Source organism: Rhineura floridana, chromosome 2, assembly GCF_030035675.1.
Source record: "Rhineura floridana isolate rRhiFlo1 chromosome 2, rRhiFlo1.hap2, whole genome shotgun sequence".
Classification (NCBI taxonomy): domain Eukaryota; kingdom Metazoa; phylum Chordata; class Lepidosauria; order Squamata; family Rhineuridae; genus Rhineura; species Rhineura floridana.
Genome location: NC_084481.1, coordinates 5,151,428 through 5,169,469, shown reverse-complemented (window position 1 = coordinate 5,169,469; position 18,042 = coordinate 5,151,428). Strand labels below are relative to the sequence as shown.

General features: G+C 40.2%; 1 protein-coding gene across 8 annotated transcripts in view; it reads left to right on the top strand.

The window, feature by feature from the left end:
• AGAP1 (ArfGAP with GTPase domain, ankyrin repeat and PH domain 1) overlaps positions 1-18,042 on the top strand; it is a 639,639-nt gene that overhangs the window by 344,481 nt on the left and 277,116 nt on the right. For all 8 annotated transcript variants that reach the window (XR_009760410.1, XM_061607665.1, XM_061607664.1 and 5 more), the window contains one exon: positions 7,142-7,310. Coding sequence is in view for 7 of the 8 variants with exons in the window: in XM_061607665.1 (XP_061463649.1) it covers positions 7,142-7,310 (169 nt within the window). In the remaining variant the exon portion in view is untranslated. The remainder of the gene's footprint in view (positions 1-7,141; positions 7,311-18,042) is intronic.

Here is an 18,042-nt window from a genome sequence, read left to right as displayed (position 1 = left end):
AAGTACCCACAGAGCACAAGGGAATGAGCAACACTGTGCAGAAGCCCAGTTTGATGCACATGACTTTCATCTGCGAATCAGAGGAGCAGAAGACTTCCCTTGCTCCTCCCCCTGCAACACCCAAGAAGTAATGCTGGAAATGTTGCAGTTACAGCTCAAAAATAATAAAATTACTCCTCGTTACATTACAATCAAATGTAAAGAAATTACCCACTTGTTCCTCAAAAAAATAATAAATTACAAGTAGTTCGTTTTTCCTGACAAATTACTTCCAAGCTCTCGTTGTTCATTATGTTACCCAGTGTCCTTTATACAAAGATCCTCATGAGAAATAATCTGTCTAGAGTTTAGTTATAGGAAAAATGTTGTTACACCAAGTGTTTGTGTGCTTTTTGCTATTGGACAAGTAAAATTATATCTTAATGTGTGTTTCCTGATTTGCGCTGGCAGCCAGGAAATTAAGAGCTAAATCTGTCTCAACTGATCTATGTTTGTAATGGTATATTGCTAAACAAATAAAATGATTACAGTAGGGTACAGAACTGTACTATCACCTTTTTAAGCATGGTAGACACTTCTCCCTCTTACAAAGATGTTGTAACTACACTCTGCCCCCCCCCCCAATCAACCTACCAACATGCTTGGTCAGGGAGGCTGGTGGACAGCAAGGTGGCCTACACCAGCTACTTCCCCAATCTGTCTCTGTTGCCCAACACCAGACACAGGCCTCCAAAGCACACCCCAGGGTAGAGAGATCTTGTGAAGGAAGCCTATGTTGGTGCTGCGTAGAGTACGTAGGCACAACTGGGTCAGATCTGCTACACCCAGCTCCCCCAACCAGGTCTCAGTAATATTTGCCAGTAAAATTATGGCTGAGCACGGCCTTGTTTTGAAACCTTAGCGGCAGAGCAACCAAATACTGGAAAATGAAACACATCCCAAGTTAAGGAAATGGTATGCAAAACTTTAAGCTGTACTTCAGGGATAGCTGACTCATGACTTGTGAACTATATCTGGCCCCTAATGTATAGATCATAGATTTTAGGTAAACATAATATGAGAATAGATATAGAATCAGGTAAGGCTTTAATAACAAAGGTCACCTTGGGGCAGCAATGATTGACAGTGTGGTCAGAAAAAGACCCTTCTCTGAAAAGGAGAAATGAAAGAAGGTAAAAACCACAGGATTCACCACAAAAAGGGGAACATTAGTGCAGTTTGGAATAAACAATCTGTGTAGACAGATCCTTCTTGGAAGATGGGTATGTTCTAAGGGGAGTAAAACCCAATCAACATAGAAAGATTAGCATGAAATAAATAGTTAATTAACAGGGCAGGGGGTTATTGGAAATGGGGGGACAGTATTTAAATGGGAAGCTGGGGGCAGCTCAGGGCCGTTAGCCTACTCTGAAACCCAGAGACATGTGTTTTCTGATGAGGGAAGGAGTGGTAGCTCAAGGATCCTTGTTGTCTTTTAGTGTTTTTGAGTATTAAGTTTACTTTGCTTGCTGAAGAGTGTGGAGAGTGTGTTTGCTTCTACTTCCTGTTATCAATAAAATTCTTCTTTTGAATGATGAGCCTTGCTTTTGATTCCTGCTTTTGCTGTGTTTTAAGGAGGGAGGAAATTTGCATATGGAGTGGATACAGGGGTGGTGGTAGGAGTGTAAGGGGATCCTCAGTATTACAATCCCTATAGTCACCACTACTGGAACCAAATACATAAGTACTGGGACTGGGCTTGTAGGCATAGAACCAACAGACTAGATTCTATTGGTACCCTTATGCTTGGAAGATCTCCCCACCCAGAATATTAGAATATTACAACACCAACACCTCCCAAAAGTCATCATTTAAGTTATTAACCACTGCTGTGGGCCTCCTGCTCTGATGCCTTGATTGCAAAAGATTTTGGGCCCCTAAAGCTGCCCAGTTTGTCAACTTAAAAATAAGTGATGCCAACAAGACTCCCCCCCCCAAATTGTCCTTTTTAGAAAAAAGTTTAATTTCTTTAAAAACTGAATTTAATAATGAATGATAAAAATTAAGCCACCAAAACAGAGCCACTCCTTGAAAACCATACCTCCAACCGTACAGGCTCCCAGCAGATTCACAATGTTAATATGGTTGCCAAGGTAACTCAGGACTTTCAGTTCCGACATCAAGGCTTCCTTCTCGGTGAAATGGGCACTGGCTGGAGAGGGTAAAGATGAGGCTTCAGCAAATGAAAGAGGGAGCAGAAGGAAGTTGCAAAGAAGCATGCAGTGAGGTTCTTCAGATTGGTTCTGGGCCCAATGTGCTTTTCAGATCTTCCATGGAGGCCCTGCTCAAACTAGGGTTGCCACTGGTTTCTGATTTATGAACATTTACTTGTAACGTAACTGCAAAAAGCAACTTTAATTTGATACATTACAATGTTCTGACTCATGTAATACATTCTTATGGTCTCACAGTATGTTCCTTATTTTGGAGATCTTTTGGTGGCAACCCTAGCTCCAAATGCCTCGTGATGCTAGGGAGATAGCTATGAGAAAAAGGCCTTCCTGAAGGTTGCAACTTCGCTGAGCCATTTGCTCCCCAAGGTGGCTCTCCTGGCTCATTCTCCACTGCTTAGAATCACAAGAATCAGAAGGGACCTTGCAGGGTCATCTAGTCCATTTTTAGTAGTTGTTTCCTTTCAATAGTTAATTCCAATTAAAACAGGCTTAAGATATTGCATACATGCTTTTATTGTAATATACACATGAATTTTTAGATATATTTTATAATTTTTTTGTTTTGCATATGATTCACTGTTTTCATTTTTTGTACATTGTTTAGAGATGTATTGCTCAATTATGTTACTTAAAATGTGGATTATTGTTATTATTAGCAACTATATTGAATGTAGAATTTATATTGATTTTTGTTTAAATGTAAACCACTTTGAGATTTTTTTAAATACAAGTTAAATAAATTAGTGCAACTCTCTGCTCAATGAAGTACCTGCAATGCATGCTGCTACACCATCCCTGACAAATGGCCACACAACCTCTGCTTAAATACTTCTGGTGAAGGACAGCCCACCACCTCCTGAGCCAGTCTGTTCCACTGCCCAAAAGCTCATAACATTAAGAGATGACTCCTAATGTTTAGCTGAAATCTATTTCCCTGCAATTTCCAACCATGGATCCAGTTCTGCTCTCTAGGTATTTCAAAACTGCTGGGAAGAAGCTGGGAACTGGGTGCTCAAGGTAATCTGTGTTTTGCTGCTGTTTTGATTATTTTTGTTTACGTCTGTTTGGTTTGATTCTATTGTATTATTGTATTTATATATTTTTGATTGTTTTATTGTTATGTACACCGCCCAGAGAACCCTTGGGCTTAGGGCGGTATATAAATAAAATAAAATAAATAAATAAATAAACTGCACAACTTTTTCTTTGAATAGATAATGGTTAACTTGTGGCAGCTAATATTTAGAGTCTGAATCAGGAATAGTATTTTGTCATTATTATCAAAACTCCAACGTCAAACTGTATGTTACCTTCAGATTAGAGATAACTGAGCACAGATATTTTGTCCTTGTGTTTGGTTTTTTCCATTCTTTCTGAAGATACTGATCTCTGTGATATGAAGCATTAATGTATTGGATAGAGAAAAGATCCTGTCCATTGTAGAACATCCTGTGATCAGTGGAATATAGCTCTGTAAATGGATTACTATTAGATCAGAAATATATATTTTTCTCTTCCCCTCCCCTCCACATTCTGGAGGATTTTCAACCCTCCTGAGCAGATTTTCAAAGTGTGCAAGAGGTTACAAAGGGAAGGAATCATTGGCAAAATTTGCCTCCCCACTTCCAGTGCTAGGAGTGTCTACTGAACAAAACCCTGATCAGAGGATGCGTCTTCCACCACATGCAAAGTCTAGGTCCAAGCCAAGGTATTTAGGACCAGTCAAATCCATATCTCTTAGGCTACCTGTCTTGCCTTTTTAAAAAGTGACTAATACTTAACAGTTTCTTATTGTTCCACCTGTTGTATCATACAGTCATCCCCAGATATATGCATCCCCCTCTTCACAATGAAGTTCATTTCCCCTTCAGTAGGAACGGAGTTGAATAATTTTAATTGTTATAAAAAGAAAACCATTAGCTGAAATCAGCAAAACAAATTAAGAAAATTGTAGTCTCTAAATTGGATTGGGCAGTTACTTTTTGATCTGAAATAGTAAAATATTTGATAACATTTTATGTCATTTATAAACAAAAGGCTATTTCAACATATATTGTCGCTTTTATGGGCAGCAGACACTTATGTAGTCAAATTATCACATCAGCACCACTGTATTTGCACAAATGCCAAGGGTATCCTCAGGAAGAAATGCAATGGCAATCAATATAGTGAGTGTATTGTAGAAATTTATTGATTGATTAATGTGTTTTGAGTTTAACTTCAACTACCACATTGCCCACAGCTGACTAAGATGAAGTTGCCAGTTACTGATAACTGTAGGCAATTACGTATGTTGTATTTTACCAGCACAAGAGATTGCATTGCAGATCTCAGTTTAACAGACGTGTGCATCTAGTAAACAGGTAAAATGTATTTTCCATGCACTATGCTGCTTTCCAGCCATTGCTGTGCAAATAGTCAGAACAGATTAGATCTGTTCTTGCATACTATTTCTGTAGGAATCTGTTTGGTGTACAGAATCCCTAATGGAATATGCCAGCACTTTCCCCACACAACCTGGCTGCCAAAATCCCCTTGAAAACAGCTCTACAGAAGGTGGTAGCTGTGTTAAGCTGTGCTTCTGTCAGCAAGCTGAGAGCTGTGGGTCTCTGACATGGCATTCAATTGCTAGCAGGTTTCTCTCATTGCACCTCATTTGCATCTGGGACATCAATTAGCATGTTTGTTGAGGCTAATTGAATGAAACTCAATCATAGCTCTTAATTGCTTGACTATGTGAAAAGAAATCACATTAATGCAGCTAATTAAGTGTATGGCAATAGATGCAACATAATTAGGAGCGGAATGTAAAAAACAAGCGATGGCAAAGGTGCAAGAGCCATGGGGTGCAGGGGATTCAGATGCTCATTTACCTTGATATTAACACATTTGGGGAGGAGACCCTTCTTGCTCTGATTTTTTTTGTGTGCTTCTGAATTACGAACATGGAAAACTTGAGAAGCAAAATGTAAATGGATTTGCAATTACTACTTTTTTCAAGCTGTTGAGGGGCAGAAGATAGCACTTCTGGGGTGGGCCACTGTTGAGTGGGCTCTGGGGACTTGTTAAGTGCTGTTTAAAACTACTTGGCTTTGAATTACCCTTGTGTCTTGTTAAAGCCCCCCCCTTTTTTTTCTTCTGTGATCAGCATTTTCTCCAACTAACATCTCGGGGAGTTTTCTTTGTAATATTTGCATATCAAAATCAGGCTTGCTGTCTTTAACACAGCATATTCCAGATGACAGGGTTATCTTCATCTTTTTTCTAATGTGATCATATAATAAATCACTGTTCTGAAGATTTGAGATGGAAGAGTGTTGAGATCTTGCTGGAAGGAAACATAGCCCTCTGCTGTTACTGTTATGTACGTTATGTACTCTTGCATTAAACAGCACTGAAACATTAAGGAGTAATTTAAGATGATGTTTCATCATGATTTCAATGAAAAACATCCCCCCCCTTTTTTTTTCTTAAACATATCGGGCTTATATACAAAAAGCCATTCTATGTTGTACCTGGTAAAAGTAGGGAATTTAAAACATGAAACTGAGAAAACAGAGGTGGAGAACCACTGGAGCCAGACCCCCAATCAATTTTTTTCAGCCCGTCCCCCCAGACACTTACTGATTTTGCTGTTGGCAGTAGAATCTACAGTGTGTAACTTCATAGGGCTGGGCAGAGAGGTTTAATTTAAAGTTAAGTACTTCTGATCCAGAAGTTTAGGATAATTCTTTGAAAACATTTAATTTCATTTACATGGAATATTAAAATGATATTTACTAATTTTACCTCCTAAAAGCTGATATATAATTAAGGTTGAATTAATTTAATAAATTCTTGTCTCATTTAACAAAAATGTTACAGAAATGGGATATGTCATAGAGGAGGCTAATATTTACTTCAGAAAGTAATATGTTTTTTATAATGATTTTGTATATAATTTGTCAATACTAGTTTCTGATCTCTCCCACTATTACCCAATAATAGCTTTTAAAAAATAATCATATGCCCACCCTATATTCACCAAGCTTTTTTTAAAATTCAAAAGTAACCTCAAGTTAGATTTTTTCTTTACACTTAGATTTTAAAATAATGTCTTTTTTAAAAGCATGGATAAATGTGAATGTTCCTACTTTGTATCTCATCAGAGTGGCTTTGTCATAGTATAGGTCTAATTCTGGTCTAATTCTTTCATACACATTTATGCCTTTATGCTTTTTGAAAATTAGGTCTGTTAATTGTGTTCTGCATGACTGCTACATCAATGGGGGTATGCACATTCCTCAGTATTTTATTGTTCTAAGTCACTTTATCTGTCTTTTTGTAAACTATGTTTTTAAAAGAAATAATGTCTGTATCGTCAGCAAGGATGCTGTGTTATGGAGTGTGGGGTATATACTTTAATTTGTTTAAAAATTTTAGGTAGCCATCTGAAAACTGCTCTGTTCCATAGGCTAATACAGGTTTGTGCTCTTTGTGTCTGCATGCACACACATGTTCTTCATGTGCAACAAAAATGTTTGCTGTTTGCTCTGTTAAATATATAGGATTCAAAGGGCTGCTGTAAGTGTACTCATGGGCTTGGACATTCCCAGTGGGAATTTTAACAGCCCATGTGCCTCCCATGTACAGTCTACTTTCAGAGGTTTTCTGAAGTCCAAAAGTAGTTTTGCATGTGGCATGGTGAACTGCTGTTTTAAGAAGTCCAAGCTCAAAGCCTTATTGGGCATATCAAACAAGTTGTACAGGACCTTTGGATCCAGCCATACCATTCTCATGTTTTACTTTTTTTTATTTATTCGACTTATTAGTCGCTTATCTGGCTGAATTGTCAGCCACTTTTTAAAAAAGCCATTTTTAAAAAAATCTACCATCACCCACCCTCCCTCCTGAAAAGAAATAAATATCTTTGTATTTCTTTGATGCAGGACTACATGCAGAATGTTCATGGAAAAGAAATTGATCTTCTGAGAACCACAGTTAAAGTCCCAGGGAAGAGGCCCCCTCGAGCTACATCAGCATGTGTACCCATCTCCAGTCCAAAAACAAATGGCTTGTCCAAAGACATGAGCAGTTTACATATCTCGCCAAATTCTGGTAAGATAAATTTTAAAGCAGTATGGGCATAGTCCATTGGTTGAATTTTTAACGTATCTTCCTAGTCGATATATTCCCATACTATATATTTCTGTGTGAAAATAGCTGTTGTCTTGTGAATTAACCCCATAAGATAAAAATATATGGTATGCTTCTGATTAAGGTGCTTGTAATCTAGCCTAGCCTTCTTTGTGACATTGAGCCTTCTATTTAAGTGTGGGAGGGGGAGTTGTATGGAGGATCATTCTATCATGTGAGCCCCCACCTTCAGTGTGAAATGGTACACCCCAAGCACAGGTTTACTGCCTCACTGAGAACTCTGTCAGCGTAGTTCCCAAAGTCTGCTAACTGGTGTACAGAATGCAGAAGTGCTAAGGAACAGGTAGTCAACCACTGCCCTCCTCTCCAGTGACTTTTCTGGCCCTATAAGCAGCTTTTACTCCCCACCCCCATCCTGACAGCCACTGATTTTACTGGTGGAGGCAGAATCTGTGGTGAGGAAGGAAAATTGCCCTCTCTACTCTTCACATTATCAACAGGAGGAAAAATACCTCTTCTGCTCTCCATGGGGGAGCTCTTTGCCGGTTAGCATGTGTGTCTCTCTGCATTTGAGAGTACGTGTGGTGTACAGAACGAGAATGTGGGGTGGCTACACCCACTACTGCCATGCAGCCCCAGAGATGTTACACTGAGGCAATGCAGCCTCAGGCCGGAAAAGGTCAACTTCCCTGTACTAAGGCTTGATTTGACGATACAGTGACGTTTGGGTGTCTGTGTGCAGGATCTGATGAAAAATCCTTTTGATAATAATAGTCAGGGTGGGGTGGCTACCAGATAAAATTTCAGCTAGTGTGTGTCAAAGCGCAGGTTACATAAAATGTGTGTTTTACCCACATTCTCCTTATGCTCAAAGGGACTTTGCTTCTTCCACCTATATTTAGAATGTCTGATATTCCTTCCAGTGTTTTGTGTTAGGAGTCGGGATCTTAAGACTACACTGGCATTGACAGCAACATATTATTCTCTTAGAGGGTCTTGAACAGGAATTAGTTATTGTACAATCAAATATGCTATTGAGCAAGAGGACTATAACTAATTAGGACATCTAGCTGAATGAAGCAAGCAGTCTTTATATCATTTTCATGAAAATTATGGACCCCAAAGAGAATGATTAGCATTATTCAGGGAGAGTTTGTGCTTTTAAATGGATTAAGAAATAAGGTGAGTTGAAAAGTGAAAAGCATCTGGGCTTTTAATACCTCGTTGTTAGTAATGCTTTGGTATCAGCCTTTCTTTTCACCTTTTACCTTTGCAACTACGAAGGTAGGTATAAGCTGGATTTTTTTTCCATGTTGAACTGAATTTCAAAATTTTAACAAATCCTGGACATTGCAGAAGGAGCGGTCCAAAGTAATGGAGAGGAAAGATGAACTCTGAAATAAGGAAAAGGGGGAAGAATGGGCAGGGAGGAGAACTGCACGTGGCCTCTAGCAGGGATGGGAAAATATTTTTAGCCCAAGTGCTGCATTTCGTTCTGGGCAACCTCCTGAGGGCCATATACCAGTAGTGAATGGGGCCAGAAGCAAAAGCTGGAGAAGCAATGGACGTAAATTTTACTTCCGTACAGTAGACCAATTGTGCACACACTCGCACACCCCTCTCTATCCTCCAGACCAGCCTTTCCCAACCAGTGTGCCTCCAGATGTTGTTGGACCACAACTCCCATCAGCCTCAGCCAGCATTGCCAATGGTCAGGAAAGATAGGAATTGTGGTCCAACAACATCTGGAGGCACACTGGTTGGGAAAGGCTGCTCCAGACAAACAAGAGGCATTATCAGAGTTCAGGGGCACATGCTAGCCAGGCAAAAACACACTTGGTGTGCAACAAGGCCAGTGGCCTGGAAAGAGGGGGTGTGCCGTAGGGAGAGTTCTGAGGGCCAGATAGAGAGGCTACATTTGGCCCCAGGCCTGAAGTTCGCCACTCCTGTCTATAGAGATGAGGAGCTGCATACTGAACTGCTTGTATCGGGAGGCACTGGGTAATTAAGAACGACTAGAGGCCATATTTTGAGGAGCTTTGGCAGCTTAGTTCTTCATTTGACTCAAATGTCCCAGGGTTGCCATTTTAGGAAAAGCAGGTGATGGAGACATATCACACCACCTTTATCTGTTTGACTGTATGTGACTTATGCTCCTATACCTCTGAACAGCTAGGATTCCGGTTATAAATACCGGCTGCTGTTATCAGCAACAAAATGGGCTTATGTCCTACACTTTAAAAATGGTGAATGTATGTTTGTCTTTTGTTTATTATGGGTATAACAGAGAAAATAGTCAGAAGTGTCCTTCAAATACACTATTTGATTGTTCATTCTTGAGTCTATCTGTCATAGTCTTTGGGCTTTGCTGAACCTGAGAGGAGGAGGAGGAGGAGGAGGAGGAGGCATCGTCATCAGGAGCAGCATTGCTTCATCCTTGGTGGGGATTGCCAGCTCCCCCTCACTGTTGCTTCAGAGCCCTTCAGCCAGGGAATTCGGATCCCAGGGGGCGGCTGGGGACTGAGGAAGGGCAGAAGGATGAAATTACCTGAAGTGATCCCATTTGACATGAAGCATAGTTGATAAAACAGGCAACAAATATGGTTCATTCACTTTCTCCTTTTCTTCTCCATCCACTCAAGGAAGGAGAAGCTACTGAATCACCTCCCTCTCCTAGTAGCTTTTTTTTAGACTGCTTTGCTGTGGATTCTTATAAAGTACTGAAAGACTGCACACTACCTCTTCATCCAGTTTGTGGGAGGGAAGAGAGAGGGTGTGGAGGGTGGTTTAAAAGCTCTTGGCAGCAGCTCTCTGAAGGCTGAAGCTGAGTAGCTTCTTGCTCTGATTCCCAAGAGGTGCTGTGTGAAGAGAGAAGCCACTTCAGTGGGTTGTGTCAGATGGCAGCTAAGCCAAGAGAAGTCACCTGAAAAGGACAGGCAGGCATCTGAGGGAAGCCCTGGGCTAGTCCTGTGTGAGGAAGAAGCACGACCTGCTTTCAAGGTGGCAAAGCAGAAAGGTGGGATTGGGGGAGTGAGTGCAGCAACAGGTCCCTGCAGAGAGGTGGTAGCACCATGACATCCCCTCCCCCCAATCACTATGTTCGGTCAGCTGCTGAAAGTTCTCCCTGGGTGGGAAGTGAGCATAGGATTAAAAAAGAAGGAGCAGCCTCCCCAAACTCCTGGTACTTGCTCCTCATTGGCTACCTATGATGCTTCTATTTGAATGCTTCTCCTCCCCCTCTCCACTGCACCCCTTTTATACACATTCATTCACAGATTGATAATGAAGACAGATCTTTACTGAACTCCACTAGAAGAGCTTGGGGGAGGCTGGGGGAGGATAAGTGGGCTGCTGCAGAAATCTACGTGCAGCGGCAAAGTCCTTGGACGATTTGTCTTTCTCTTGGGTTTCCTTTGGGTTTTCCTTGGGAAGGAGAGCTTTAGGAGCTTAACGTGGTGGGAGTGGCAGAGTGAGTAGGGGCTCTTCCCCTAATGTGTGTATGTGGATATGGATGCATAAACAGAACAAATAAAGATGCATTGGGATGATCTTTGGGAACAGATTCTAAACTTGTCTTCAGATGAAGAACAGAAGACATTGGTTGTGCATTTGTGATTGTAGTTTTGGGACTCTGGATTGCCTGAGATGCTGATGAAACAGTAATCTGCTAATACCGCTGCTCCTTTGCTTCCCTTCCCTTCCTCCCCATTATACTTTAGAATCAGTTGTTGATTTGAATCCTGTGATCTCTTCTTTATCTACTGCTCACAATTTCCTTTTTGTCGCGCTGCAAACAAACAGGTTCCATTCTGAAATTCAAGTTACAACTACCAGTTTCATTTTCCTCCCTCTTTTTTCATAGGAGTACAGGACCTTGGCCAGTGGCAAAAGTCTATTTCACTATTCCTTTCTCCTTTACCCTAGCACAGGGATGGGGAACTTGTGGCCCTCCAGTTGTTGTTGGACTCCAACTCCCCTCAGCCCTAGCCAGCATGGCCAGTAGTCAGGAATAATAGGCATAGTTGTAGTCCAGCAATGTTTGGAGGACCACAGGTTTCCCACCCCTGCTCTAAAAGTTTGGGCTCACCACACAGCCACGCACACACACAGAGGAATCAAATGGATGCATGCAAAGGCGTTGAGGGAGGGTCAATATTATATTAGAATGCTGCCAAAGTGACTTGGAAGAGATGGATTAATCTGTCTCCTTCACCCAGTCTCCCAGACCTTCTACCATGAGTGGACTCCCACATAGGAACCCTTTTCTCCTTACTCTTCTACCTTTGCTGGTAGACTAATTACCTTTAAGTAAACAGCAGTAGCCACTCCAATGATGAAAGTGTCTCTGGCATCCTAGAGGCTTTGGGGATGAGCTGGGCTTGGAGGTGTAGTTTATTATAGTTGCATCTGAAGGAATATTGATACAACTCTACTATCCTTATCAGTATCATTTTAGCACACTTTTTAATGAAATTTTAGCTCATATTAGCTTTTATTTTATTTCCTTGTAACAACCCAATGCAAATATGAAGTATGTAAAATATTTAGGTTTTTTTAAAAAAAAAATGCTGTTCAAACAAAATACAAACAACTCAGGAAATAGGTTGAACTAAATTCCTGCTGAAAAAATATCATTATACTTTTGTGTATGATTTTCCTTGTTAATTTATATAACCTGGAACAGTTGGAGACTACATTAATGGCCAATAGCCATGGATGATGGAAGCTGCAGTCCAAGATGTCTGGAGGTCATCACATTGGCTGCCCCTTCTGCAGTCCTCCATAAAAAAAAAAAGTTGGGAATGAAGATGTGTCCCTGTACACAGAAGCTGAATTATGGTTACAATTCAGTTGATAGATCTTTGACCCAGCTTTTTTTGACCCAGCTTTTCTCCCTCATATCCCGTCTTGTGTGGATTCATAAGCCCACTTGCAGACTAAAAATGCCACTTGTGTCACTTTCTGCAAACCAACAATGTTTTTGAATCATGTTTTATCTTGCTATTTTTACTCAAAAAGTTCAGAAGAGGAACTGTGGGAACGGCTCTAATGGGGCCCAGTAATAGTCTTCATAAAAATGTAGGAAGGAAGCTAGGCCGTAAATCACATGGTCTTCGATGTCTGTATACTAATGCCCAGAGTATGGGAAACAGGCAGGACAAACTTGAACTCTTAATACAGGAGAGTAAATACTACTTGATAGGTACAACTGACACTTGGTACAGCGATTGAAGGATATAACTGGTTGAAAAAGAACAGAAGGAATAGAAAGGGAGGCAGAGTCACACTATATGTTAAAAATATATATCCCTGCACAGAAATACTGGAGATGAGCTTGGTAAGTCCACCGAGAGTATCTGGATTAAAATTAATGGGGCAAGGTATAAAAGGGACATGGTAGTTGGAGTTTACTACCAACCACCCAATCAAGGAGAAGACTATTAAACTTTTGCAAAGCAACTTGCTTGTTTCAAGGAGACATGATGTAGTAGTAATGGGGGACTTCAATTACCCCGATACCTGTTGAGAGACGAATTCTGCCAAACAGGGCCCCTCCAAAAAAATCCTGACTTGTGTTGGAGATACACTTTCTTCTACAGAAAGTGGAGGAAGCAACTAGAAGATCAGCTATCCTTGACTTGATTCTGACTTGACTAGGATTTAAATGGTAAATATTCAAATGCACAGGAACAATAGAATTAGTTCCATTATTGCAAAAAGGGCTGTTCCCTGGAAATGAAAGGGGCTGCCATGACCAATCCCTTGTAAGCTTAAAAGAGCCTTAAGTGCAATATGCTTTCAGACAATGTAATCAGTGGAATAGTATGGTTAGCAGGTATGTAACAGAAGGCTATGTATTTGTGGGTCAAATGAGAAAGAAAGCATTGGATCACTGTTTATCTTGAGTTTTATTCTAAGATAAGATTATATTTTATTGATAAATGTTGACATTGATATCAACAAAGCTGGAACATTTTATTCATGGGAAAGGATTAAGTTCCAGGTTACAGTGTACCGTAGGGCCCCGCTTTACGGTGCTTCGCTTTACAGCGATTCGCTAATGCGGCGGCTTTCAATTAGGGAAAGTCCCCTCATTAAGGCGCTTGTTCCGTTTTTACGGCGGTTTTTTTCCGTCGCGCACCATTTTGACGGCATTTTTGTGCGACGCGTCCCATTATCGTCAATGGGTTTCGCTTTACGGCGAATTCCGCTTTACAGCGGGGGTCTGGAATGGAACCCGCCATATGAGCGGGGCCCTACTGTATCAATTTAAAAGTAGTATATTAAGGCTAATCACTATCAACAACCGGCTTGATAGCAACTGATGAATCCATGATCAGTGCATTTATCCTATTATGCCGGAAGAGAAGGAATATGAAAAATAGCTACTTCTTCAAACAGTCATGTCTTCTTTAAGGCAACCATTGAATGGTTATAGCTGGGAATGGCTGCGAAACTCCATATTGGAGGACAAGATGAAATGCTACACACACACACACACACACACATTGCCAAGCTGCTGATACTCAACTCTCACCTTTCCATCACAGATTAGGGAAATCACGGAGATTCTGAATTAGTGCTTGAGGCCTGTATTACACTGGATATGGAGCAACAAATTGAAATGTAATCCAAAGAAGACACAAGTAGTTCAGTAGGACTGCTGATCCCAGTAAGAGGGGTTCATCCTAGTTTGTATCTGGTTCCACTCTCTTTGAAAAATGAGGTTCAGAATGTGGGTGTATTCCTGGACTCCATGTATTGGATGTAGCTAGAGAGATTCACTGGCTTCAGTCAAACATGCATAAGTTACATCAAGATTAGATTACTGCAATACACTTTCCATGGGCTGCCCATGAAGAGCACTTGGAGACTCCATCTGGCTCAAAACGTAGCTGCAGGAGTTCTAGATGAAGCCTGTTTTACATTACTCTTTTGGCTGCTGGTCCATTCCAAGCTCAATTCAAAGTGCTGCTTGTTATTTTTTAAAGCCCCAAGTGGCCTAGGGCAAGATGCATGAAAGACTGCTGTTTCTCATCTAATCCTGCACATCTGCTAAAGTCAGCTGGAGAGTGTGTGCTGTGCATCCTGCCACTTTCTGAGGTGCAGTAGCTGGGGATACGTGATAAGGCAGAATTCTCTCTTGGAGCACCCAGACCATGGAACCCCCTCACATGGAAGATCTGCCAGGCCCCTCTCACTGATGATCTTCCATAGGCAGCTAAGGAATTATGGCAAGGCCTTAACCTGTCAGCTTCTTCAATTTAAATTTCTGTGGCTTCATGTGTGCATTGGTTTTGGGTTGCAACTCTTCTGTTTTTTTTGTATTAGTAGTCATTTTTTGCCAATTTCTTATGGTTTAATAATTATTGATGTTAACCAAGAACTGTTAGTTCAAACCAAGTCACTATTTATATTGGTATTATCAGAAGAGAGGATTGTTTGGAAGTGGGCACTTCTAAACCTAAATGAAAAGGTGATATACAGATCCTCTTATGTGCTAGAGGCTTTCATAAAAATACATATTTTGCTGCTCACTGAAAATGTAAACAGCATTTCTGATCTCTTTTCAAATATTGAATAAGGATGGAATTATGCCCTTGAATATGTGATGTTTCATAAAACTGGACACTCCTTTTTTGCATAGCAGCTAGGGATGGGGGAGAATACTTGACCAAATCGAACCTGGTACAGGATCTTGACAGAATTTGTTGTCCCTTCGGAGCAGCACCCATCTCTTGCAGCGGGCCTTGGCTGTAATCGGCATGGAGTTTGGCCGCAACTGCAATCGGCAAGATTTTTTTTTAAAAAATCCTCCCCCTGTTTTAAGTAATTTTATGTAAAACCATATGGAACACTGTGATCATTCATTCATGGCAGCTACCTAAAAAATATGCAATGTTTTTCCCGCTACCAAAAAACCCCCTGTGAAATGCTGTGATCATTCATGGCACCTCTCTAAAAATTACACAATGTTTTTCCCGCTGACCAAAAAAACCCATGTGGAACATTGTGATCTGATCATTAATTCACGGCAGCTACCTAAAAATTAAGTAATGTTTTTCCCCTCTGCCAAAAAACCACATGGAACGCTGTGATCATTAATGTAAGCGACCTAAAAATTACGCATTGTTTTTCTTCACCACCAAAAAACTATGTGGAATGCTGTCATTTACATAAGTATCCATGAAAATAATTACATAATTTTTGCAACCAGAAAAAAACCCCTGCGGATCGAATCACCCAAAAACACACGCAGCAGATTGAATTGGCAAGTGCCAGAAAAAGGGGAAACAGAAAAAGGACGGACCGGTAAAGAAACGATTGACTATCGAACTGCATGCAGATCGGCACCATGCAGCAAACCCCATCCCTAATAGCAGCTGCCCTGGTTAATAGCTTCTGTTTGTCTGTTACCTGACCTAGAATTCTGATCTACTCAAATTTCTGTAGAAGGAGCAATGTCTGGCTTTTCAGTAGTCTTCAGTAATGGGGAAACACCTACAGAAATTGATTTTTTGCTTCCAAACAATCCTGTCTTCTGATAATACCAATATAAATAGTTACTTGGTTGTTAGGTGCTGTATATTGGGCTTTTGAACTAATAGTTCTTGTTCAGTAGTTCATACTGAAATATTTAGCAAACTGCAGTTGACGATTTAAAATAACTGACAAAGCAGAGAAAGCTATTGCAAAATCATTTTGATCTGTTAACTTCCTGTGAAAATACCATGTGTAGTTTCATGTCTAAATATTGTATGTTGTGCTGTGTTATGGTTGTGTTATGATTTGCACACTACAGAAATCTCAATTTATTGTATATTAATTACATTTAACACCACTGGAATATTCTGTAATATGTGTTAATGGCACAGCTGTTATTAACAATCATTAACACATCTAACCATTATCTGTTAACTATGTGTGACACTTTGGACATGTCACAAAAATATGAAGTTCCTAGTCTCATAAATGATTATTTCATATCTTATTAATCTTGATCACCAAGAAAGATAGTCAGTGGCCATTATTAAGCTTATTTTATGGTAAAGTGCTGAGAATCAGATTAAGCTGTAATGGTCTGCTTTCAGACACTTCTTTTAAAATGGGAACAATTTAAGTGCAAGATACTTAAAAGTGTGGATTTTTTTACATTCTGTGAATGGGGGCAGACAGAGAGAAAAGATCTGTGCTGGATTAGTTTCTTTTGCTGTTGCCACTATCTGCCATGACCCATGGAAAGTTTTGAACAGGGGTCCACAATGTTTTGCTTGGCCTTAGAACCAGCCTTAATTTGTAGTCCCCATGGACCCCCCCCCGCTCTAAGAGCCCCCCAGGCGAATTTGGAAAAGGGGAGTATTCATATAAGGTATTACCCTCCCCCCTAAGGCAACCACTTCCAAAGTCATCAACTGGAGAGAAAGGTGTTTGCAGACACTCAACCACAGGCTTCTTTCCTGCAACTCAAAACAGGATTCTCCTCTGCCTATAGCTCACACAGACCCTTTTAATAGAAGAATTATTCTATCTTCCTCTTGTGGGACTTGACAAAACCACCAGTATCAGCATGTCCAGGCTCCTTAGGTAGCTAAAGCAGCATGCCTTCTCTCTCCAACTGCAAAGTGGATTAGTCGTTATGTGCCTTCAAGTCGATTATGACTTGTGGTGACCCTATGAATCAGTGACCTCCAATAGTATCTGGTATAAACCACCCTGTTCAGCTCTTGTAAGTTCAGGTCTGTGGCTTCCTTTATGGAATCGATCCATCTCTGTTTGGCCTTCCTCTTTTTCTACTCCCTTCTGTTTTTCCCAGCATTATTGTCTTTTCTAGTGAATCATGTCTTCTCATGATGTGTCCAAAGTATGATAACCTCCGTTTCATCATTTTAGCTTCTAGTGACAGTTCTGTTTTAATTTGTTCTGACACCCAATTATTTGTCTTTTTCACAGTCCATGGTATGTGCAAAGCTCTCCTCCAACACCACATTTCAAAGGAGTTGATTTTTCTCTTACCTGCTTTTTTCACTGTCCAACTTTTTTATCTATTTATTATTTGATTTATATCCCGCCCTTCCTCCCAGCAAGAGCCCAGGGCAGCAAACAAAAGCACTAAAAAACACTTTAAAACATAATGAAAACAGATTTTAAAATACATTAAAACAAAACATCTTTAAAAACATTTTTTTTAAAGCTTTGAAAAATCTTTTAAAAAAGAAAAAGGGGTTAAAAACATATTGTTTTTTTTTAAAAAAAAGGTTTGAAAAACATATTAAAAAGCAATTCCAACACAGAAGCAGCTTTTGCATCCACACATAGAGATCGGGAATACCATGGTCTGAATGAACCTAAGTTTGGTGTTCAGTGATACGTCTTTGCATTTGAGGACCTTTTCTCATTCTCTCATAGCTGCCCTCTGCAGTTCTAGCCTTCTAATTTCTTGACTATTGTCTCCATTGTGGTTAATGATTGTGCCAAGGTATTGATAATTCTCATTCAATGTTCTCATTTTCAACTTCAATATTACATAAATCTTTTGTTGTCATTACTTTAGTCTCCTTGATGTTCAGCTATAGTCCTGCTTTTGTGCTTCCCTCTTTAACTTTCAACAGCATTCGTTTCAAATCATTTCTGGTTTCTGCTAGCAGTATGGTATAATCTGCATACGTATTTATTTATTTATTATTTGATTTAT